General features: G+C 36.5%; 1 protein-coding gene across 1 annotated transcript in view; it reads right to left on the reverse strand.

Annotated features, from left to right (window-relative positions):
• Positions 1-1504: 1504 nt before the first annotated feature.
• The window catches only part of TXNRD2 (thioredoxin reductase 2), a gene marked incomplete at both ends in the record, with an annotated part of 31828 nt that continues 6598 nt past the window's right edge, over positions 1505-26734 (reverse strand). The window contains 9 exons of the mRNA XM_084272214.1: positions 1505-1628; positions 3958-4055; positions 5840-5911; positions 7208-7300; positions 7530-7625; positions 12182-12318; positions 19851-20025; positions 22662-22753; positions 23127-23146. Of these exons, the coding sequence (XP_084128340.1) occupies positions 1505-1628; positions 3958-4055; positions 5840-5911; positions 7208-7300; positions 7530-7625; positions 12182-12318; positions 19851-20025; positions 22662-22753; positions 23127-23146 (907 nt within the window). The remainder of the gene's footprint in view (positions 1629-3957; positions 4056-5839; positions 5912-7207; positions 7301-7529; positions 7626-12181; positions 12319-19850; positions 20026-22661; positions 22754-23126; positions 23147-26734) is intronic.

The raw sequence follows: 26734 nt of genomic DNA on the forward strand, positions 1-26734 counted from the left end.
ACCATTATTTTGAACTCGAAGATAAATGAAATTAACTCATCTTTCCATTGATTTGTCTTCAGGGACAGACAACTCTGCTGGACGCTTTGGTTGGACAATGAAGAGAAGCAACTTTTACATGGATAAACACCAATGTTTTCATTTATGGGTAGAAAAAGAACTGTAATAGGTAATCACTAGGGAAAACAAAATCTTGATGCGTAGACATTTCACCCCAGAGGTGGGGTGAAATTCAGTGTTTTGTTTGCCTTTGTGAGGCTGCCTATTTAACGGGGTTCTGCAAAAAAAGCATTACTATCAGATTTGATTCTTTATTGCCACAAATTAGCCAGCATCTCCCCCTTCTGGATAGCAGGAAAATAGACAGGAATTCGCAACAGATAAATTCTTTTTTACTCTGGCCAATACCTCTCAAAAAAAGTTTGTGGATAATTATTTCCTGTATTTGTTCTGAGCAGGACCATGTCATTTCTAGATCACTGTTGAATGTAGCTCTCTTCAGTAACATGCTTTATTAAAAACAGACCTAAATCTATGCAGATGTAATATCCATCTCTTCAGTGAGAAAATCTTAAGAACAGATCAACATCATGTACCTGTTTGAGTCCAATTTTGTGTTCTGTAAACAGAAAATCCTGCATGATTTGAATCATTAGTGGTTTAGATTCCGTCAGTGTTACTTAATATATGGTGTTCAAGCAGTAACTTCTGAAATGTGTCTATTGAATTTGAACTGAACTAAATTAGAGATCTCAAGAGTAGGCAGAGAAGTCAACATAAAATTCAACTCTTTCTTTAGCACCTCTGAGCTCATTCATTCTTAGCTATCACCACAACATTATGACCAGGCTGTCACTGATTAATCCACTGGGATTCATCCAGTAGCAGCACAGCTTCAGTGATAAGTGATTTTCTATTAAATTCTTGTAAATATTATGTTTTAAATAAAAAAAAACCCCAAAGATGACTGCTTGCCCATTGTTATACAATGGGAAACTTGTTTCTACTGGTGAGTACAGAGTCTCAGTGTTCAAGATTAGGATCAGTAATGAGCTATCCAAGTACTTAGGAGAAAAGTATCATCACCAAAAGGAGGAGGCCCTGTCCAATACCTAGCATCTGTACGAACATTATGTGAGACTCTCCTGTTGGCAGTCAGTCATGCCAACAGAGAAAGTCAAATGAAACTGCTTCATTTGTAGATGGCCTCAGATGTCACTGGCTTCAGTTATATTTACATATATAAAATTATTCCCTAGCTCCCACCAAGAGAAGAGTTATAGGCACTTTGCAAGAGAGAGATTTGTTACAGCAGGACTGTGTTGGTTTTAGAACTGTGATAGTGCAAGGACAATTTGTCTGGTTGTGAGAAAAAAGTTGTCTACAGGGAGAACAAGCAAGACTGCTGAAACAACCCATTAAAGCGGTTTCACCTCTAAGCGCCTCTTTCTCTACAAATACATTTTGTGCTTTTTTTCCTTTTGTCCAGGGATGGTATTTAACCTCAGCAGCCTGTGACTGTTGCATCCAAGCCAGAGCGCTTTGTAATGTGCAACTTTGTAATTTCTTCAGCACAGGTGGGGTGAATGCCAATTGTCTTCATTAACTGAGGATACGTTGCACCACATCTACAAAAAACCAAACAAATAACCCACAAAGTTAAACACTATTCACCTGAAGAAGCTAAAATATCCTAAAACACCACAGTAATTCTCATCTTGTCCATTTTATCAGGTAGAAGAGTTGCATTTATTCTTCAAACAATGCTGTCTATTATTTCTCTGGCACTTATGAAACAATATTTAAATGTCCAGCTTCAGAACACTGTTAGGTAGGGAAGAATTGTCCTAAAAGTTGAGACAGAGAGAATTAAGCAATGTACCCGAAGTCACAACTGAGCCTATGGCAAAAGCATATGGCAAAACTGCAGCCTTCAGCTTTTCTTGTACATACATGTGCATTTCACTAACTCTGACTCCAGATGGAAAAAACACACACACAGAGGAAGAAAATCTTAATTAGGACTGCTAGCAAGAATCTGCTGAAGGAAGCAATACTAGAATATTCTTCCATGATCTTGGAGAAAGCCTGGTGCTTACACTGATACACTTATAACACTGATAATATTATCAATGTTAACAATAAAAAACCCCTAAAAAACAAACAAAAACCCCCCCAACCCCCCTCCCCAATAAAACTGGTAACATTATCAATGTTATAAGGAGGAATAAAAAAAAAGCAAACAAAAAACATACCACCAGAACCCCCTTGAGCTTACATTCCACTTGCTTAATTCCTTTCCTTATCCAATAACATTCTTAGACTTGATGACTTTCCTTTGAGCTGCTATTCCTGGCAGGTTGTGCTGTACATATAGCTGAAGTGGCCCTAAATTTAAGAACTGTTTCAAGGTCTCTATAGAACAATGCTCTCTCCCTCTACAAAATACAGGGAAGGCAGCCATAGATGTCTTCTGGTGTTCCTTCGTACATCCAAAAAAGCACTGAGAAGCAAAAAAAAAATCATTGCTGAGCACAGATGTTGCTGGAGTGCTAAGTGGGGAGGGAAAGTGGAAAAATCATTCTGTGGAGAGGCTGAAGTAAGACCTAGTATTTGACAAAGGAGAACAGCAGCTCTTACAGCGGGTGTTCCACATTGAAAGCTTTGGATTTATGAAATACAATAGCAACCAATACAAGAATCTGACCTGCTGAAAACCTCTTACTGTGGCTAAAGTTTTAATTTCCCTCAGGCAAAGCAGAAAAGCACTCCAGTTTCATATGCTTCCTTTTCACTGGTTATTTTGGATAAAACTTCAAAACAATGACATCCGAAAAAATGTACTTCTAGAATCTATACCACTGGCAATTAATGGACTACAAACACATGTTGAAAATGTGTACTGAGGGTACACAGCAATCAGTGATTTCCAAGATATGTCTCACATGATACTTGTGGTCCTGCCTTCTTAATTCTTTCTGCTTTTCATTTATGCTAGTCACTCACAAGTGTAAGATTAAAACAGTGATGATATTTAGGAAAATGAACTAATGACACAGTTTGGGGTAATTTCTGGTGTCCCAGCCTACTTTCTTCAAAGAGGAGTTAAAAACTACAATTTAGCAATATAAATATACAAATCAACATTTCTGAAGACACGAATCAGCAATAAGAAAGGAAATGAAAAAAGAAGTAAGAAATAATTGCAGCACACAAGAGGCATAGCACTAATTCTCTATTTACCCAGAGAGGCCCCAGAATAATTCCTTAGTCCTTCGATGAAGGACTTCCATATTAACATTTGAGCAAAATCTTAAACAAGACTGGATCACAAAGGTTCACCTACCTGGGTTAGTTTGTTGCAATTATCAGATAGCTCTCAAAAAAACCACCTCCCCTCTCCCACCATCCAAGAGAGGTTTCTTTCTTATTGTAATATGGTTAGCTCATACTCCAGAAATATAAAAATTCATACAAGTCCTTGCAGAGTTTTTTTAGAGCAATGGCTGTGCACATTTAAAGATGAGATTAAGAAAAGAAATGCTTGGCAGGTGTAAAGAAAAGTTTTAATGAAAAGCACAGAAATTATTTTAAAGGAGTGACTTGCAAAACTGTATGGTGGTTTCCTATCTTGTGCACAGAAAGAAAAGCAGCTACACTCTGATAAAACATTAGTAAGTTAATGCACAATTTTAGTTTTTGCTTTAAGTATATCAAGCCAACAATATATTTTCCTCAGTTGTTCCTTAACTATATCCAGTGTTGCAGTAACTAAATCCAGTACATCTTATTGAAGAACTGCAGTATTTTTAGTGAAAAGTATGTGCAATACTACATGAAAGTAAGAAAAAGCATGGATTCTTTATAGTGTTGCCAAAACTAGGCAGCTATCTTTTATAATCTTACAATAACTTAAAAAGCAGGCTTTAGAAGCTAGAGACATTCTTTTGTACTTACTTGATTCCAAGAGCAAATCCTTGAATAACTTCGCCTGCATTTGGTCCAATGAAATGAAGGCCAAGTATTCGTTGCTCTCTCTCTCGTAAGCACACCATCTGAAAACAATACATTACAGAGAGATCTTTTCTTAGAACGTTTAAAGATAAGGCATGAAGTTGAATTAAAAGAAACTGAAGTGCCCCATGATCCTAGTTCAGCTGTTTCTTCCCAGTGTGCCAAGAACTTACACACTTGCTTTTAAGTCTTCCTGACTTCAATAGGTCTTGTGCTTGTCCTTGAGGGCTTTCCTGAATCGAAGCTTTATTAGTGCATTTCTTTCAGACTTCAGGGAGCCACTGACAACGATAATTTGTGGTAAATGGAATACTATGGTGTTTGTCATTTGTATGAAATCCTCAAAATACCTTCTGGAGACTAGTGCTATTTTGACACTGAATGGCCACCTTTGCAGTTCTCCAAGCCTGTGCAGTTATTCCCAACAACTAATCAGATCTATTTCCAAAGATGACCATTACCAGTTATACCCTATTTTGTGCCTTTGATTCAGTTAAGTGAGCAGTTACAGCAGCGTGTTTGGTGAGATACATTTGCCATTTACAACCTAAAAAGGAGCCAAGCCTTGGATGCAGCCAAAGATGAAGGTGAGTTAATAAGTATCTGGGAGAGCCTGAGTCACTGCACACTTTTATTAGGAATTTAATGAGAACTTTTTAGTTCAAGGACACCGTATTTCTAATTATGAAAAGAAAGTCAGTCTCTCTGTGCCCTCCCATCAAGCATTAAAACATCACTAATCTAATAGGTTCTGCTATTCACAAAAGGCTTGGATTTTTTTCATTAATACAAGGAACAGCAGCAATCCTGACATGTACGTTTAAAGAAAAAACCCTCCTGCAATAGAGAAGGAAACTGTCAAATTTAAAGTTTTTTCATGTGTTTTATATGTTTAGTAAGGATTACTTTCAATATCATCCAACAACTATTATGCTATTGCTACTTCAGCCTGAAATATTTACTTTTATTGACATAATTTAAAGGGAATTGCTAAAAAGAAGTAGCATCACCTTGGCTGCACTAATCCTTGGGACAGTTATGGCAAGCTACTAAAGCACTTAAACAAATTAGATGTGACAAGATATAGTGAGAAAAACTGGCTGCAACTACTGACAATGGATACTCCTTACATAACAGAACAGTGCTAACATAATTACTTGTGATGGAAGTACAGAAGTTACTGAAGTTATTCAAAAAAAGATTGTTCCCTGATATTGAAAAGAAAGAAAATAATGTATTCTACCAACACTACACTTACCTAAGATCCTCTACTATGGACAAGTGTATCAAACCTTTTCAACACTGAAGCAACTGAATTGCTGTAAGAAAAGACGCATTTCAAATCCAACACTTTGGTCTAAACCAGGAGCTTTCTGTTTTCATGAGAAAGACTGAGGTTACTCCAGTTTTGTAAGCCTAGTTCCAAAGTTTCAAAACTTCTAGCTTTGAAGGTAGAATACTTTCCCCAACAGATGGCAACTCAAATATTACATGTAACTAGTTAAGAACTTTGCTGGGGGAAGCAGAGATTAATCTCTACAGTATTTGGAATATTACTTGAGACCTTACAAGCAGTTCGAAGAAGGTATCAATCAGCAGAATGTTAGTTCTGAAAAATCCTAATAGCTGTAAAGATGGATTTTCAAGATGCAATAGGATATGTAATGCATGTCAAACATTTGAAGTTACAGTAGAGAAACAAGCTGTCACAAAGAAAACATCCCATCCATCTTGAGAGGGTTTTTTTCCTAATAGCCCTCCTTAAAGCTGGCTGTACCATATCTCGTTTTAAGTTAAAAGCAAGTTAAAAGCTCACAGCACTCACTTTCATATAGCATTGAGCTGCATCTCTTTCAGCCACTGTAAATTCCAAAGGTTTATAATATGCATGGAATACCTGCAGGGGAAAACAATAACATTTTTAGTTAGAGAGTACTATGATGTCAAAACCTGCTATTTAGTACTACTATGACTATTAACAAATACATATTTATAATGTTGTAGAAGAAAATTAACCTGTTCTTTATTTTAATGAAAAATATGAAAAGCATAGGAAGAGTTTAAACACAAACCTTTTTTTGGGAACTACTAGATTAAAAACAAACTGAAAAAAAAATCTTGTTACTTAAATCAGTGCCCCAAATTAAAAGAATTTTACTTTTCTTCCTTTAAGCTTCTTCCAAAAGTTCAATAGTTTGTTTTCTGAAAATAATGAAATTCAAGACATTTTCTGTAACTATAATACTGTATACTGTAACACAATCCAAACTACAATTTTTGCATTCTGTATAATAAATGCTTAGTTTTTCATTTGTGATTTTGCCTAGGGCTCCAAGATAAATCCATAAACTGAACATGCTCTCCAATACATACATTATATTAGCATCTTACAACACACACATATATGTATTGATTGTATGCCTTAATCAGATGGTTTTACAGTAGTTCATATTATTCTGCATGGCACTAGCACCCAGAAACCATGTAAGAGTTTTGGAACAGATTTCTGAGGTTTAAAATATATTTCAGAATCATAAAAGCCAAAACTAATAACTGACTGAACATGAAGTACTGTGCTTTTCATTTCCATAGCTTACTGAGTCACATGATGCCTGTCTTTTTGATGAGTGTATTAAATTAACACAACATATCTTTTCAAGGGTGACTTGTTTGAATTTTGTCTTCTTATATTAGAGATTGTGAATTTCATCATGAGTACTTTAATCTCAATCCTATCAGAGGGCTGGGTGTGAGTATATACCATAACAGATTGTTTCTCAATACACAATGCCAAGACATACTATATCAAGACATTTTAGGCACAAAGACACTTAGCAATGTCAATGTTTCTGGTGACATCTTAAATATTTAGACTAAAGAACCTGATCAGCAATTCTGGCAATTCAAAGAAACATAACCATTATTTAATGATGCTGCACAATATAAATTACTAAAATGATGGCTAGTTAAAAGATATCATATCCTATGAATAATTTTAAGCCCATTAGGAAATGATTTACATTGTGACCTGCTGCAATACTTTTAAAGTCCTAAGCTTTTCTGAAGACACCAACTCCTTAACTACAAACATAGTATTTTGGGGACCAAAAATTTTGCCTGATACAGCAGCGAGACTTCATTTTTTCATAATGCAACTCTGATACCAACTATACGATTAAAAATGTTTTCATACCTCAATATTATCTGATCCATAACACTGCACAGCTGTTTCTTCTGACAGTCCAACACAACCATATTCCAAGGGAGTGAAAACTGTAGTAGGTACCTGCTTGTGAGGAAACAGACAGTGGTACTGCTGAACCATACAAAGCAACTGCATTGCAGATACAGGGGAGACTTTTGCACGACAGAGGTGTAGCTCTGTCATACACATCAACTTCAGCTAATGTCAAAGCTGGATACCAGATGATGAAATGCAATTCCTTTAAAAATTCTTCAGGGGGGGAAAGCATAAGCTTTGTTTTTTATAATTGAAAAAGGAAAGAAGAACTCACATTGTCATAGTCCATCAATTCTGAAGATTGGCCAAAAAGACGCTGAGCCAGCAGTTTTCCTGCAGCTATTGCTGTGGGTGTTAATTCAGGACGGCCCTATGAAGAGAGTGCAAAGCTTTGCTTTAATTAAGAGAGAAGTAGTATCCAAGGATTTCTCCTGGGACAATGGTCAGAGGAAGGCCAAATCTTTGGAATTCCAGTATAGCGGTCAGGACTCCAAATGGAGAATGCAGTAGCAGGTCCAGGACTATGGAATGTGCCAGAACTATAATTTTGCATGCTGGCACAATACCACTGGAGCATTAGAACTCCAGTGCTAGTTTTAACGAAGCTAGAAGTTTTTTGAAATTGAAATAAGAGATTTTAGAAGGATTTTGTTTAAGTCTGAGGAGGAACAGTCCATTTGAGTTAGTAAGATCTAACAAACTTCATAAATCTAGTAGAAAACATTATTCAAGAGTTCATCCAAGACATATCATCAAGATGCTTCTCTGAGATGAGGAAAGAAGTCACAAATCTAGAAGGAATGACACGGATACTTAAGAAAATCACAACTGAAAAACAGTTCTGGAGGACAACATGGAATACTTCATAAAATGTCAAGTTTTCATTCATACCGGTCCTTTTTAGATATTCTTGTCATACTCCTGCAAAGCCCCACTTGGAGGTAGTCATCCAATAAGCTCTCAAAAAGAGTCTCCAGCAGAAACTAAAATAAGGATTCCCCACCACAAGTTTTTCACGCTCAAGTTTTTAAAACAATTTTTTCATTAAAAACAAGTAAAACTTTGTTTCATTAAGGTTTTTTTTGTATTTACTGGAAGAGAAAACAGAAGAAACAGATAACAAAAACTACAATTCTAATTGCTCAAGACTAACCTATTTTCCCTCCACAAATAAAAAAACCAACCAACCAACCAAAACACAAAACTGTAAGTCTATCCCTTTTTTCCCCCCTAAGATCCATCAAGTCATGGTTTTTCAAATGCGGCACTGACTTTCAAGTCTGTAACTGTCATTTACCAAATGAAATTTGCCATTTGTTTTTTCTTATACTAATTTGCCTGAAACATGACTGCCAATCATTTCTGCAGCAGGAAATACAGATGTTGTTTTGGCATTCCAGAAATGAATAGAAGATTGGAACGAGAGATAAAATTGTGAAAGCATTCCATAAAACCCAACTAATTACTAAAACATCCATGCAGATAAAGCCGAATTTCTCATAAACAATGACTTAAAGACCTTCCTTGGTAAATATTTGAAATGAACAACTCTGCAGTCATGTTTAGAACTACCCTGCTGATTATTATGGATACAAATTGTTCATAAGAATCCTCCAACGTATTACACATTTAAACGAGATGGCTCCTAAGAGAGTTAAAAAGCTTTGAAGTAATGTGTATTTGTTCTAACACAACTCTTTTTGGTCTTATTTCTATTCAAAGCAACACACTGTACATTCCACCTTCTCTACACATCTTTGTTGTAACACCCTTTGAAATATGACAGATGTATAGCGGCATGACCATATGATAAACCTCCTTCTGAGAAAACTTCTTTATAGTGAGTGTCATGCTTTTCAACAAGAATACTACTGGAGGAAGAATTTTTACACAGAGAGTTTATATCGGCACTGGAAAGAAATTCAAACTAAAATTCCAGCCTGATCTTCCTCACCCTGATTGCACTAGCTAATAATGTCTAAATGCAAGTTTGCCTTTCAGTTTAAAATAGCATTTTGCCAAAGCTTGAATAACATTTTGTGAAGGTAGACCAACAGATCTCTAGAAGGATTTTTTTTCCCTTTTCTCAAAATGAACAGCTTGGATAACATTAGGATTCCATTTGCCATACAAGGGTGCAATAAGACACCCATGCACACATAGTTTCTCATTTGTGCCAGCTGGGTATGACTCCCAAATGAAAACAGTCATTCTAGGCATATCAGAAAACTTGCCTTTCCCCTCTCTTCCCTTCCAGCCAAGGCACTGAATTAAAAAACATAGTGCTTGCTATTTGGTAACAATTTAGTGTCTATTCAGGGCAGTGGGGTAGAAGAGGGAAGAGGAAGGCCTGAGTAGTATTTGCAAAGATATGAGCAACAGCACTTTACGGTAGCAAAGAGATTGTGACAGGGAGAGGACTGAACAAAGAGAAATCCTGGGCAGGAACAGTGGAGAGAAAAAAAAAAAAATCTTATTCATATATGCAATATTAAAGCTCATTGAAGCTCATTCAAAGGAAACAAGATTCCCCTCCTTCCACTCTTCTGGTAGGTCGTACCCTGAAAGTATCACATGTCAAGCTCTACAGCTTTGTGCTTCTTCACAGGATACACTTGATTCTCCTGTGTGTGTGTTCGAGATGTGCACCAACAGAGAACTTCCTCTCACTGCTGGTTCACATGACAATGAAATTTATTATCTAAATTAATTCTGATTAAAAAACTGTCAAAATGTATTAAAGTATTCAAATAAAATAAGCTCTATTGCTTAGCAAGTGGAATTACATGTCTCACATTGTACTGAGTCAGATAAGATAATGGCAATAAAATCCTTCTATCTTTGAGCTCTATAAATGCATGAGTTATTTCTTTAATTCCCTATATTAAGCCCATACACAGATGAATGCTTAAGAGAATATTTCTATAGAGCACTGATTTAGCTCTGCAGTGTTTCCCCAGTTGTGCACTGGACACAGTACAAAACTGTGCTGCTGTTTTTAACAGTGACTTTTAGAAGTGCCTATCTGAACAACTCAACTTCAAAAATCTGCACTAATAAGGACAAAAGCAGGAAAAGGAAATCCAAATTTTAAAAACAAAATTAAAATGACAAATAAGTGAAGACCTTATTTTTTTAGATCCAGCATAGGAAAGAGGAGAGCATCCTGCCTGCTACTTTGTGTTTCTTACTTAACTGAATCCTCAAAGGGCAGAAGACAAAAAGCACCGAAAAGGAAATTACTTGCCCAAAATAATGCTGTGGATTGGCAGCAAAATGAGCAACCAAATATAAGGCCCTGCCATCACTGCCTCTAACAACTGCCTCTTGGATGAAATTGAAAAGAAAACTTTGGAAAGCAGTAAGCTCAACCAAGGAGGTCGCTGTGAGCAGAAAGAGGACCTCAGGAAATATCCCCGAGCAAGAAGTGACAAGTACAGAGGGAACCTGCATGTGAAGTGAGAAGAAAGGAAAGGAACCATACATAATCCCAAAGCTCTGAGTGACTGGACAGAGAAGCTGTAAAGAGTAAGAAAAAAAAATAGCTGAGCAGGAAAGAGTTTTAACACAGTTTAAAAGGAAACGGCAAGTCATTCACATGAAGATGGAGACAGACAGGAAGAAACACATGTCTACATACAGGGGAAGAGGTCAGGAATGGTCAGCAGATTGAGATTTAATGTCTCTGGCCATTCTGAAGTCCAGTCAGAAACCTGGAGGACTATTCCCAAGACATTATCTCTTCAAAAAAACTCAAGAGTACCTGTCGGGTTTTTAAATTTGAGAAGCCTTTAAAAGATTTGAAACACAGCAGGAGGAGAAATCTTTTAAAGGTCTCAAGTATGCTATATACACTGTTTGGATACTGCTACACTATTTAAATGTACAAGCCATTTAAAACAGATGCCTTCAAAAACGATAGGAAGGAACCTGCTCAATTTCTTTAAGTTCAAAAACAGGTGAGAGAATGCTGTCTCTTGCAATGCCAACCCTCTTTTTACATGCTGCCCACATCTGTCAGGCACAGCAGGCAGCTGATGAAAACATCCTCCTGTAACTGGACAGCTCATTATTTTTTATGAAGACAAGCTACTTGAAGATGCTCAATTTACAGTAGATAGTCCAAGTTCTTCTGTAAACTGAAAATTGAGGGACTGAGTATTTGAGTGCACTGTGATCAGGACAAGACATTCTTATTATAGATAACTACAGATTAGATAGCTCTAGATTAAGGCCACAGAATTCTGGTTTTGCATTTATAATAAATTACTTGCCTTAAGTTGTAATGTCCCCTCTGAAAAAAAGACCACAAAGCAACCACAAAAGACCCCAACAACATACCTCATGTATACTTGGCATAATCACAAACCATGAACAGAAGTCAAATGGATTTATTATTTGCAGCAATTATTTCTTCTTATTGTAGAGGAAGATACTTTTGTTAGAAGCCTTTCGTGTCAGGGAGCAGAAGTGCTGTCCTGTGCCTAGTCTCAACTAAACCCCAAAACACTAACAGTGAATTTGCAGAACTTGTTATGGACATTCCCACTAAGTGTATTCAACTCCAGAAGGTAAGAACTGCTTTCACTCAGCATTCACAGGCAATATGAAGTCATATATCTGAAGTGATAAAAACATTATTAGAAAGATAACTGAAGTGATAAAGACATTATTATTAGCTTCTGACCAATGATGCATTCTCTGATAAACATCAGTAATAATCTCCAAAACTGAGATACTTCACAAGATCCATGTGAAGGAAATTCCTGACCCAGGTGGCTGGCATAAACACTACAGCTCTGCAAAATGAAAGAGAGCAAAACACTAAGATATATGCTAGAGTATGACGACATCTGGGGACTAGTTATTAGTCAGGAACAAAGTTGGCTTCCTGTTATTGTAAAATAGTTTATGTAGACTCAGTACCTCTGTTATGTCTCCAATGGCATAAATGTGAGGAACAGAAGTAGCTTCACTGGCATCAACAATGATCTTTCCAGTTTCAGGATTAGTTTTCACCCCAACTCTTTCCAAATTGAGAGACTGAGTGTCAGGTGCTCGACCTTAAAGAAAAAAATAGAAATTAAAGTAAAAACTACTGGAAAACTTCAGAAGTGTTAATCTAAAAAGCTGCAACCTCCACTGTAGGTTTGCAAGAACTTTGTGCTATTTGATAGTCCAAGTATAAGCATGACAAAACTTATCTCATACTGAAAAGTCTGTGGGGGTGGAAATTACAAAGATTAATTTCTTTGTGAAAGGAGTTCTATTACTATTGTCTTTGCTCAGAATATTTCAGAGAAAGTTATCCTTTAAAAATGTGCAGGACAACATCCACTGCAAAAAGGTTAAAACCCATATTTTAATATTTATTGCACATTCTAAATTCAGTTTCCTAACATAACATGAATATACAAATACAGGACTTCTACACTGAAAATTTCCAATACAAGTTAACCAAATGATATTCAATGCTAAAAACAGCCTGTTGCACACACTTGTAGATAGAAATTACTAATAATGCTGCTCAATGTTAAAGATTCCTAGAGTCCTCTCTTCATGTTATCTGATATGCTTATCTTAAAGCTCTTTTAGTTCCCTCAGCTTGGATGAGGGAACTAAATCTTACCAACTTGACACTCAAGTCCTTAATGCTGTGTTAATTATCTCAACTCTGCACTTGAGCTATTACTGTAGTTTAGAGACACCATTCCTAGAGTTTAGAACACCATTTTAAATGGATTTACAAAACAAATGAGGCAAATTCTACCAAGCTTAGTTTTTATTACATCTTCCTCTTCCAATTATTTTAAATTATCTCATATTTTAAAAAATGTTTTTGTAGTGTTTTCCACTTAGATCACCAAGATCTTGATAACATTATGCTGAGCTATCTATATGCTATCCAACAAAGCCATTCCTGACCCAGAAATCAGACTCTTAAATCCTATCACATTTGTCAAACGTATTTGAAGGCTATTAAGCATAGCGAAATGATCAGGTACTCCCAACATTTCTAGGCACGTGCATGATCACATAAGAAAGATTACTTGAATATAGCCAAGTGAAGGAAATTTTATAACATTGCATCCATTTGAGAGGCTACAAACGAATATGAATATATCTACATATATATGTCTCCTTTTTGCGAGTCATGATTTCGTGTTTGATGTTAATACAGAGTTCTAGCAAAGCAAAACAAAAAGGGAAATGTGTTTTCGTTATAAAAACAAGCTCTTTGATGTTAATGTAGGAAATTATTAAACAAAAGGAAAACCTGGCTTGTCAATACAGACCTAATTATATGTAAACATATGATTCACTGCTTTATACATCTGCCATATAGCCAGGCCCCCCAAACAATGTCACATCTGAATGCCTCTGTAAAGACTTCTGTGTATTAATTTCATCTGGTGAAACCAACACTTCCTCTGGGAGTACTGACTGAAGCTGTCGGCACTTGGCTATCTGTCTGTCTTCCCTTCTGTTGTCCCCATGGGATGTTGATCTGCTGTTCCTTCTCTGCCCCCTGCTCCCCAGTCCTGATGCTATCAGGCAACAAAAATAATAAACCTCCAGGACCTTATCTTGGCTCGGATGTGAAACAACTTCCTACCGTTGTATTTCTTTGTGTATTGAGAGTAAAGCCTGGATATTCTGCAAATGGACAACTAATGGGGTTTTCTAGTTTCCCCTTTTTCCTGCCAGGCAGAGCCAAGAGAGAGCTTAGCACGCAATGGCAGGCACTGAAAGAGGAAAAAAAGAAAACCTGTCAATAGAGTCATTTAAAGACCTGTGACAACAACAGCCAAGTTTATCAAATCTGCAGGGTAACACTTAACCTTTCCATTCCAGTCTATTTTAGCACGTGCAGTGCTTGGTATTAATAGCTAAGAGTTACAAAAAATATTTCAAAGTTCTCTCTCAACTTCACTGCCTAAATATTATTTCTGAAAGCAAAACAAAAACTTAACTGAAGCTTTACTGGCCTTTAGACCAATGCTAGCTCACCTCCATAAATCAGAATTACACTCACTGATTGTGCTTCATCTCAAGCTCAGTTCATGATTATCCAATGTGTCTTAGTAAGTTTTAGTGCCAAATTTAAGGAATTCTTGTATTTCTCAACATTTGCTTACATGGATCACAAAACCAGTTCTCAACGCTTCTCTGTAGCACCGGATCACAAAGACATACATAACTTTCAAGTTTTTACATTTACAGCTTCACAAAAGCACGAGTTTACAGCTCGTTTCTAAGATCCAGAGGGCAATACGAAACTATAACCCACTGTATCAGGCACACCACACAGACGGTTCCCCCTCCGCCTAAAGGCAGAACATGTACTTTTAAGTTGGAAGATGCCCACTGCCTTGAAACTGCCATGGAAGAAGGAGCATATATGGTTGTATAAGACACAAGGCTAGATTTACCTTTTAATCAAAAAGATATTACGCCAGACATCTAGAAGAGAGGTACCAATTCAAATCTGACCCTTAAAAAGGTTAAGTGACTCTAGTACTTTTAATACCACATCATGATCTCATCTTTAGTAGACCCATACAGTAACCACACAGTTGCAAAAACCACACAGATCCCCACCTTCAAGGCCTGCCCCCATTTGCTTTAACTTTAAAAAAAAAAATCCAACAGCTTTTTGGTCTGTTTTTGTAAACTGACAATATGGCTTCCTCAGGGGGCTGCCAGTCACGTTAGCTACTGAGATGTGACAACAGATTGGTTAAAGCACCTATCACGGATACGTGCTCGGCTGGTGATATTGTGATGTGGCATTTCTATCCCATCATCTGCTGGGGGGTTCTGGTAATTGCACACACAATAAAGTGAGGGCAATATCAAGCTGCTGTGACCTTCAGGTGCTGGACTGCCAACAGTGGAAACCAAAGCAACTAAACTGAGAAGAAACCACAGGAATAGGCATAGTCAAGTAAGTAGCAGCAGTAAATGAGTGACAGCATACACTTGCATACACTAAGATTTCCCAGGGTGATAAAGGTGCAGCTGACAGCAGAATTTTATAATGGGTCTTCTGCAGTTTCTTAATCACAGAAGCTGGAATGCCCCATAGCATTTGAAAAATCCAAGCTAGAGCCAACCAAGCATTTTATTATCAGGCATGATACTACAAATGGCCATTGCAAGGGTACTAGAGGGTGACAGGATGGTTCTTCTGGCATAAAACCTAAACCCAATAGCCTTCTCCACTTCTTCCCTATACATTGGCATTTTGATACATCACTTCATAACTTTACCTAATTCGAACTCTGTTTGGCCTTAATCAAAATCTAATCTGCGTTCCCAGTTTTGATACTCTCTTGCCTTGTTCTGGGTGCCTAACACACTTTGTGTGGGAAGGGAGGTGTTATAACACCATTCAGATAAAGGCTTCCCATCCTCTATCAATTCAAATACCACCTTAGACTTCTGAATCCAAAACACTCTCCCACATGCAGATTAGCGGCATAGTCTAACATGTAACTTTTCCTCAACATGAAGAAGTGATTTCTGTAATTACAAGCTTGTAAAATAAGTAGCATAAGAGTTACACTCAAAGTTTGTGAGTGGCTTAAACAAAAGAAAGAAAAGTTACCATCCAGGCCTCTTTCAATGCAAACAAATTACTAGCACATTAAAAATAGTCCTGTTGAATAAAGTCTGACCAAATGTCATTGAAACTTGGTATTGGGAAAAAACCTAAAAGCACTGGCTGATGTAACAGCAATGACAATTTTCATTAGAACTGCAGAAACTACATCTTACCAAGACAGTAATGAATTAAAATTAATGAGAAAGAGACATGGGAAGTTCAGAACAAAGAGCCAGAGCCACAGAAAACCACACCACATTAGCACTAAGAGTTGTCTGAAATCAACCAAGGTGCATTATTTTTCACTGAATAATTAAAGGTTAAAAACCAGGTGGCAAGATTTTGATTGCAAAGATAAATCTAAAGCCTAACCTCTTTTCTAAAGGGTCTAGCAGAGATATGCTCCCAGGAGATCACAATATTTTACCATATGGGACTTTTCAAAGAAAATCTCCTAACAGAATTTCTCTTTTCTTAGTTAATCCAAACTGATTTGGTTGTAAGCTTTAAAGAAAAGTGATATTAAAAAAAACCCTGTTATGTACTTAGCCCTTCTTGATATTGAACAGCAAATTTCTTATTTTAGTATACAACAAAATGAATCTGCCAAGCATCCAGTCTGACACAAAGGACAACATGCTTGGTAGCACATGATGCACAACACCTGATACCTGTTCAGTTTTCCATAGTTCCTTTTTATAGCAAAGATAATACTGTTTCAAAGCATAGGAATATAAAGGAACTTGAGAATGGTCATTCCACTGCTCTCATCAGGGAGAAAACCTGTTTTGTAAAGCTAAACTTAAAGCCTGCTGCTGGTTACTGCTCTTTTCTGTTAATAATTTACAAGCACATTACCTCACTTATTCTCTCAAACTAGTTCCAGGATATTTTGTAAGCATCTCCTTAGTTTAATCATCATTTATTTCAGTGTTGCTCCACTAAACAGTAAGAAGACACATTAGATATGTAGCAACTCAGTATCTTTCCTAAGGACCTTGTGAATAATTATATTCTAGCTACACCAGTGATCTTTTGTCATCTATTGCAAATTCAAAAGGAAATGCTACTTGCCAATTTCTTTTGCATATTAGCAGTGTTGCAACTGCAGCATTCAATCCATAGGCTCCAACAGCTGAAGCAAACTTACTCAGAAGTTACATCTGTTCATAAAGGTGTCAATCTCTACACTTTTCTTTCGATGAAGACTTTATGTTGAATCTGTACATGCACACACCACCATTGTGTTGTAGCTCAAGTATATTAGACATCTAACATACTTTTTTTGTTTAGTTAAGGGCAGGTGGAATCCTATATAATATTAAAAATCTATTGGTTCCATAGAGAACGAAAAAAAATCTCACAATGTTATAATTTCAGGAGAATTCTCACAAAAGCAGAGCACTAGTAAAGGACAGAAAGACATTACAGGACTAGACAAGCAAAATTAAATAAAGGTCAAGAAAGGGCTGTTTCACTGATCTAAAATATAATAGTATAGTCATTTAACAAGGCAACACAGGCCCATAACAGCTCCCTACAAAAGCTTTGGATTGAAACCTTTCAATTACATGAAAAGGTATCAAAATATTTTTCCTTCCCCCACAAAAATTTTGACTGATTCAAAGCTGCTAGAAAAGAGCATTGTGCCTGCTTTTATGGGCTTATCTATACAAGCAGAAAATTGTACATTCCAAATGATAAACAAAAGTGTTCATAGAAACACTATGTAAATTTTTTTCAAGGGGCCTACATTAAGAGATAATACTGTAGCTTACCAAACTCAAACCATGTGCCACTATCAGTAAGTACTGTAAACACCATTCATTAAATCCTACTAAAATTCTACAATGAACTTACAAAATTAAGGAGATACTGACTGTAATTCAGGCTACAATTAGTTAACAATAGTGGCTGCTTTTTAACTAACTCTACAAGCTGACTTTCTTCAATCAGTATTGTAACTGGCACATCTGCAGACAGGAAATCCTCAACACTACCAAGTTTCCCAGCCTATTATCCGAGACACCTGGTGTGGGTGTGTTGATACAGAGCAAAACAATGAATCATACCGACTGCACATCAATTAACCAGCTTTAACTGTTAATGTGTTTAATCCTTAAAGGATAGAGTGCCAATTTGAACACTAAAAAAAAGTCAACACATAAAACACAAACCCTCAAACTGTTAATTCTGCAGTTTCTAGATACGGTTTGTAACTCAAATCAGTGACAAAAATTATAATACATGTAGCTCTTCTGTATCAAAGTAGTGAATGGAGTTACAACTGAGTTGCAGTAGTATATCATGCAACCTTATTCCACTACAAGTAACACTAAACCAAGATTTTTTGGTATTATTTCGATTTAATGGCTCTTTCTTCCATCTTTCACAAAAATAAACAAATCAACTTGACATTTCACAGGTGTGACTGTCTCAGTGTCCTTTTACCAGAAAACTTAAGAAAAATGAAATAAGGCATTTAGAAACTCACTTTCTGGAAACATTTTTATCTCACCTCATGAATATTACTATACAGTTTTGAGGATTGTCACATCTCCAGATAACACGATCTTTTTTGCTCTTGGCAAGCACTAGTGTCTTTGCTTGGTTCTGGTGAGCATAATCCATTATTATAGGCTGTCCACAATTCATAGAAGCCCATTACATTTCTAAGAGAATAGTAATTTTCACAGTAAGTGAAAGAAAATGTTTGCTGAAACATACAGCCTGCTCTCTGTCTGGATATCAGGAAGATATAAAACTCACTTAACTGGGGAAAGGAACAACAAGACAACAAATTTAGTCCACTGGGCAAAATAAAAAATGCTGTAAATGATCTGTTCCTGTCTCCTGTTAAGGATCTATTCTATGGCCACAAGAATCTATCTTTTCTCAACAAATTAAAGAGTAATGCTAGTGTAAAACAATAAGAATAACATAAAAATGAAATAGTTAAAGCAATTGCTGAAGTTAATAAAAATGGTCATTCTGAATCAAAACAAATTTCTTGGGCAGTAAGTTTAAGCCTATTTACTTTGTTCACCAGCTGTCATTTGCTTACCAAATATAACTATTACCTTTAGCCATACATTATCTAGAATTCCAGATTCTATTCACAAAGCTTTACATGCACAGAAGAGGTCTCCTGTTCCGGTGAGCTTGCAGTCCATCTGAACCAGTAGAGGAACCGAGGGTTGACTCGTAATAGCAAGAGAAGAGCAGCTTAAGCAGGCAACACAGGAGGAGTATTTTCACTCCCACAGACTAGAGCACTGTACATCATTTAATGTTTTAATCCTTACCAGAAATAACATTTGACTCACAGGAGGCAAAACCCAGAGTTAATTCCCACTTCTGGAGGTTATGCTCATAGCCATTTGTCACAGTATTTTTTAAACTGATTGACTTGGGCATCACGTGTCAGCTCCAAGGGGGCTGAGATACGTGAAAGTTTCTAATCAGATTCCAAAAAGCTCCAAAAGTTCCACTGTTCCCTGCATGAGCTCAGATTTTTAGGGACAGTTGCTTCTCTTTCTCCAAACTGGATGGTGGCTGTAGTAACAAACTTAAGAAGCATAGCTTAGAAACAAAGGAACTTGTAGAAAGTAGTGTCATTAGTAAGTCAAGATTATTGACTTAGAGAACACTACCTGCACCACACAGGTTGCTGGAATTCATGCTCTCACCTTCTAGTAAATGTGAGGAAAACTAAATGTTCTCCCATTGTTGCAGCTCATGCAGAAGTAGTTACCAGAGCTTTCTTCTACTCACTGTAATTTTCATGTGTTTTTAGACTGTAAGTGAACAAGTCAGGCATGCAAAAAAAGAATTAAAAACTACCAATGTTTAGCTCACTAAATATTTTATATATATAAAAAAAAAAAAAAAGAGGGGAAGGCTGTTTGGCCCCATACAACATGATGAGGGGACTTCATTCTGAGAATGGAAAACACTGCAAACAAATGTTGTGATAATCGAGTTTACCTACTGCCCACATCACTGTGTCAAAGGAATCGCTTTCTTCTGTGTCCAGATCAGTATTTTTCCAGGTGACTTGCAATCTGTTGTTCTCCAGTTTTTCAATTCTAGTTGGGAAACACCTCTTTAAAAATTTTGTGCCGTAAGATTCCATGTGCTCAGTTACTAAAGATGCCATTTGCTGTTGAGTAGGGGAAAAAATTGTTTATTCTTACATACATGACCTTTAAAAGGTAAAACTCTCCTTCAGCTGTCTTCATGAAAATCTAGTAAACACACTGTGCATTTCAAACATTCTTTGTCATTTAGCTACTAAACAGTCACCATGATTGAGCCACTATGACCTGCGACTTCAGTGCAAGAGGCATCTATATCTGAATATTCAAATTGTTTTTTAAAACATAAAATACTATACGAATAAAACTGTCAGTATTAAATAATTTCTTGTTTATACAAAAATTGCACCTAATGCATATCCAATTTAACATCACTATAATTATTGTTTCTGGCAGCTTGATGAGAGTTATATACTTATATAAAGCTAAGGAATAAAAATATTTCCCTTTGCTATGACATCTGTCATTTCTCTGCAATGACTATGACTCACTGAGTTTTCCTGGTTAAGTTCTACTGCAAAAAAGAAATAAAGCTTTTGTCTTAAAAGCCTGCTTGAAACAATGTCAGGTAGTAAAGTGTTGCATTAACAGTTTATCCAAAGATGTAATTTCTCTTGACTGCAGTTATTCAGGTTGAACATTGTCAAATAATATGTTTATTACTTAAAGGATATTCTCACAAAACCACTCACAGAGAACAACTACAGGCAAGCTCTCATCTTACAAAACTTTATTTTCAAAGTTGATATTAACTAACAGCAGGGTTATCTCTCTTCATAAACATAACTCACTAAGCCGTTTCCATCAGGTTCAATGTGGCCACAGACTGAACACAATCATTTTATCTCTATTAGTGCTTTCTTAACTGTGAAATGTGCATTGTGCTCTTTTTGTCTACAAAGGATCAAGTTCTCAGAGAAAGCCCTACTATAAGCATTTTGAAGTGCCACACACACACTCTTAACTCTCCCTGCTTGCTCAGATCTCATGCTGTCACAGGTGTAGATTTCTTCCATGATGACTGCAAATCCCAAGATAAATTCTTATACAATGTTTTGCAAACTCTGTTACACATACCACTAGTTTTAGGAAAGCCACTTCAAAGTGGGAGTGGTTGGCATGCTACCAGGAGCTGTCGCTACCTGAGTGGTACTTGTCACTGATGCTGTTTCTAATACTGTTTTGTCAACTTTGGCCTGTAAATGTTTCGTACTGTTGCAATTAAGCATTAAAAAAAAAAAAATTCTAAATCTTGATACCAGGCATAATTAAAAGTTACCCTGCCTTCACTCCCATTAGGAAAACACTACTTTCAAGTAATTACCTTGACACAGTCTACATTCCTGTGGTTGACATTTTCCAAAGTGATTTGCATAAGATAAAAATTGCTGGAAACTTCAAAGAAAAAAGTTCTCTACACAAGTGAGTGAAAACCCAGAACTCCCTCAACTACTTTAAGACCACAGGAACTTTTCCCTCAAAGTAGTGTTCCATCAAATCTTGCAGGGACAGACAATTCAGAATCACCTTTAACATACTGTCACAGAATCACAAGGTTGGAAAAGACCTTTGAGAACATCAAGTCCAACTGTTCCTGTCCTAAACCATATCCCTAAGTACCTCATCTACCCCTTTTTTTAAACACATCCAGGGATGGTGACTCAACCCCCTCCCTGGGCAGCCTGTTCCAGGCCTTTCAGTAAAAAATTTTTTCCTAACATCTAATCTGAACCTGCCCTTACAGCTCAAGGGATCTAAAGGACTATCAGGCCATCAAACAGATCATACAACCTGCAGAAGAGAGACTACAAACTCCAAGCAACGCCTGCATCCAGTAACTTGTCTTTAACCTAAACTTGCTATAATACCTTCTATTGCTTCTTTAAGCAGTTAGACTTTCTACACAAATCCTATACAAAACCTTTTTTGTTGTTGTTGCCTTTTCTTGCTGTTATTCCTAATTGGTTTTATTCTCTTTATGTAGAAATGGGTTTCTGGCCAAAACCAGTTCCTGTTTTGTCAGCATAATCGTGACCACTTATACTTGTTAATAAAACTCCTCAATCTTATCCAATTTCGAAATAAAATTTTTTCCTCTTAAAATTTCTCTGCCTTATTTTTTTTTGCTTTTAATTTTCTCTATCTTAGGATTAGTAACTCCACTGAAATCATTATGTGTTTTCTTACCTAGTTATAACCATCACTATTTTGAAAGCGGTGAGGTTCAAATTTCCAATTCTAATGTCATTACAAACTTCCAGCTTAGCAATTTATTCACTGTAATAAACTCCACCATGAACTACTTCATGTTAAGTCAAATAATTTATTTTAAAATTAATTACTTGTAACTCAGAAATACAGAATTGTTTTAAAGAGTTTGCCTGCTGTTTTTAGCAGAGGCATAAATCCCTCCCCTGCCTCCCAACTCTGTTAATCTTGTGAATCTTGTGTTTAGTTAAGTGCGGGGGGGGGGGGGAGTGGAAGGAAAAAAAAAACCAAAAAGAAAGATTTACTTCGAGTACAAAATCAAGAAATCTGATAGGAAAACAAGAACTAATATTTATTTAGTTTCTCTTCAGAAAGCATGTACTAGGAAATGTTTGGAAAAGCAAATAACACTTTTTCATTAGGAGACAAAAATAATCAAATACATAAAAAGTATATTGGATATATAAGGAGATGCAAGATATTCCTTACTCACCTGATCAAACCCACGGAGCGGGATGCTTCTCATCATGACTGTAGTGTCCAATCCAATGCCCGTTAGAAAACCAGCACATTCAAGTGAAACATCTGGTAGAAACACCAGTTAAGGAAATATAAACAATAATTTCATATAAATGCAAGATAAAAGGGTAGTACAGAAGTGGGCTTTTTACCTAAAGATACCAAGTTCTCCTTATACAGAGAAAAATCTTTATTTTGCTTGTTACACAGAATGAAACTCCAAAGCCTCAGAAAATTTTCCTCATAGATACTATAGTTTTTAAGATCCTGAGAATTGATCCTCAGCTGACCTTAATTCCTGTGAGCCTACTACACAGAAAACTATTGTTATTCTATTACCAACTCAAGGGCATGAGCAAAGGAATTCTGAAAACTAAGCTTTCATAGGAAAGCTACGCTGCTTGTAATTGTAAATCATCACAGCTTTTTCAAAGGATACAGCTGGCTCCAACAACCAACCTGTTACATTAAAAAAAAAAAGAGAATACATCAGTGGAAAGAGCTTGTGCATATTTCTGCACAACCAAAAAATTATTTACTGAGGTATGTACTGTTACAAAATTACAGGTCTGAGAAGCTGACCTGATGTTAGATGGAAAGAATGTGCATGGCATGTCAACTCCAACAAAGACAACATCAAAACGTGTGGCCTTATTTTATTAACAGAATAAAAAATGAGCAGGCTTGTAAGACATAAAAGAATTGGTTTTTGTATTTTAAATAGACATTTAAACACATATTCTGAAAGGTTAAGTGAAAGCCATGGTAGAGAAATGAGGCACTGCAGATATTTCAACTGTGTTCTACGATATACCTCCACTGGAAACATCTAGAGTGGACACTGACAGGTTTTTTTACCCTCCAGTGCCTATTGCTACTAATGCCTCATCTTTACAAGGTGTCTTGGCACCACTGCCTCTGAGACAGTAAGCAACATGAAGACATGCAGCGGCCTTGCTGGAACTCAAGTACAGCTCAAAATTTCTAGAGGTATCTTAATTTCTAAATATATATTTTAAACTATTTTAAAGAAATTTTAACACAATCAGAAGTTAAGCACTTTCGATCAAGTAGATTACTGTTCTCAATATAAGATTTTATTAATTGCTCAATTTAATTTTGATTTATAACCAACTGCTTTTGAATCACCTTATTTTTCCAAATGACAAATATTTGCCCTTCCTGTACTCAAAAGTTTGTGTATGCAGTTATAGAAAAGCTATTTGATATATTTACCTAGACTAGTGTTCACCAAATACAGCCATTTTAGATGTCACATAAAACTTCAGCACCCATCTCTCCACATACTTCACATCATTTCAAACAAGAATATCACTAAAATTCTCCATCAATGCTTTTAATGTATGAGGTGTATCAGCTCTCCAGCACAGCAGTTTCCATGCCTGTACCCAGATGCCCTCTACACTTCAGCTGTCCTCTCCTTTCTGACCATATCCTCAGTTCCTGCATCTGCTGGATACACCAAAGGCAGAAGGCTCAGTGACTGGTCAGAGGTAACAATAGTCACCAACACTCAGCTGCTGACAGGCTGCAGTCACATTCCTTTGCTGTTTCAGTGTTATGAAGCCTGGTTAAAATCTCAGTTTGGAGATGCATTTCATATAATATTTCCACTACAAAAAAGTCTTCTGTTAAGTTTTCAAATGAGGAAAAAAGCATCATTAGGGATCAAACTTTCTAGTCACTAGGAGATAAGCATAGTGTTTAGGCTCTTTCTGACTATGACTTTTTAGCTATGGAAATATGTGCTTTATAAGGAGCTTTTCATCAAAACCAGCAACACAAAAAACCTCCCACCACTCAGATCCCACCTGATTATTTGGCACATTTTTCCTGTTTATTTTAGTAATTTTTTTTTTAGAGCAGATGCCTCTCATGCTGTCATATTCAAAACTTTAAAACCCCAAACTTTGGTTTTGTGCATGGAATTTGGTTGCTAATTGCATTTGGGAAAGCTGGAAATTTACTTGAATTTAGAAATTTACTTTAAAAACTCAAAACACAAACTTACATGATCACAGAGTTTAAACATTATTTAAAGCTAGGAGGATATGCAAGGAAGCATACACATTAAGTCACAGAACATGATCATATTCTTTTCACCCATATCCAAACTTGTTTGACTGTTTTGAGGATGATGAGTTCTAGCAACACAAATGACAGTGCCAGCACAGAGAACAGTTGCATGGAAATAATCCATTAAATAAAGATCTTTTCCCTCAGCAGCTGTGGCTCCATTAATTCAAAAACTCTAAGCAAAATTATTTTGACAAAATATGCTCTAAACAGGTGAAAATTCAAAGTAGTGAGATCACAGGAAGGAACACATTTGAAATATAGTCCTGTGGCCTACATCCCATGCTGTTCTGTAGTTGACATTTTACTTGATTCTTGGCTGTAGTAGCATGCATTAATATACTGCTTCACAAAATAAACACACAAATGGAAAGCTTTTGCATTGCAGCCTCTTTATAGAGAGACAGTATTCATCAATTTTAACTAAAATTTACAAAGCAATGATCCTCCCTTCACTCTTGTTCCCAGGTAAACTACTGATATACACACTTACAAAGACAAAAAATATTTCATAGAAGAACATCGAGAGCTTTAGAAAATAAAAATATTTTATATGTGAACATATATGGTAACTAAATCCAAATATTAGATGGCATGATGGGGCTCTACAGACAGCAAACATGACTCATCTTTCTGGCCCTGCCACTGACTAGGCAGGTATCCCTAGGAAAGCTATTCTTCCACAACACTGCAAGGGAGAAACAAGTCCAATACTTGGAAAGCTCTTCGTACACAGTCTATCCTATGCTAAGACAGCAGAGGAAAAATAAGTAGGTGAAACACTGGCTCGTGGCCTCTACCTTACCCTAACCCAATCTGCACCATCTCCTAGGTATAACAGAGATGCTTTTAAACTTCTGAAAAGTGCAGACATGGGGGCTGCTGCTCCATAACCCCCAGGGATTGCAGTCAGCACAACACGTTTTTTCACAAAAGACCCTAGATAACATCTATCTATGCTATGATAAAAACAAGTTCCAAAGGTGTACAGAAAACAGGTTGAACTAAAGAGATTAAAATCTGCTAGTCTGGGTTTTATGTTTGGCAAACAATTTAAAGTAATGGGAAACAATTTTTTTCAGCATTAGGGCATCTGAATAATCTGTGAATGGATGATTACCCTGTCTTCTAGCATGAAGCTCCTGGGAAGTGCTGCAAAAAGCCACATGCTGTCCATAAAGAAACATCTATTGGAGAATCACAGGGAATAGAATGAGAATATCTGTAAATCTGGGCATATATTTGATCTACTTTTTCATTAGATGAACAACATATGCCAGCTCACACTCATTCACAGTATCAGAAGCACAGCACTCACAATTCCTTCTACAGAACAGAGGGTTCCTGGGCACTTTCAGTGTCTAATAGAAAATCTAGCAAAGCAGAACCTAGTTGCCTTCACACGTGCTCAATCTCTCACTCATTCTGAACGCATTTCAAGACATCTTTTCTAATTTGCTCTGCCAAGGCTTTCCATCTCAGTAGCAAGACTTTCTTCATGACGTTTGTGTATCTAAATGACTTTCAAGTTGGTTAACGGTTTGCACTTTTTTAAAAAAAAATGAATAACTGCAGGACTGACAGTTCTGTAACCCCAGGCATGCAATTTGTAGCTGAGATATGTACATTTGGAGAAGGAGAAAAGAAAGAATAAGCACAACACAGCTCTGACTAAAAACAAAAGGTGTTAAACTGAACCTTGGGAATATTTATAATAGAAACAAATCTGACAGAAACAAACCTTTAACAACTCCCTCCTTCATTTGCTAGGACACAGCCTGATAAAGCACAGAAATGCTACTGTAGTCCCTGCAGGCTTATTTTGACTAAATCTCAGGAATGCAACATATAAACACTAGACTCCCACATTACACTGTTACAACTTGCATTAGAAGCAACTGGACAAAAGCCACATTTTCACAGAAATATCTCAGAGGGATAAATCTTATG

Source organism: Gallinula chloropus (assembly GCF_964237585.1).
Source record: "Gallinula chloropus genome assembly, chromosome: 17".
Classification (NCBI taxonomy): Eukaryota; Metazoa; Chordata; class Aves; order Gruiformes; family Rallidae; genus Gallinula; species Gallinula chloropus.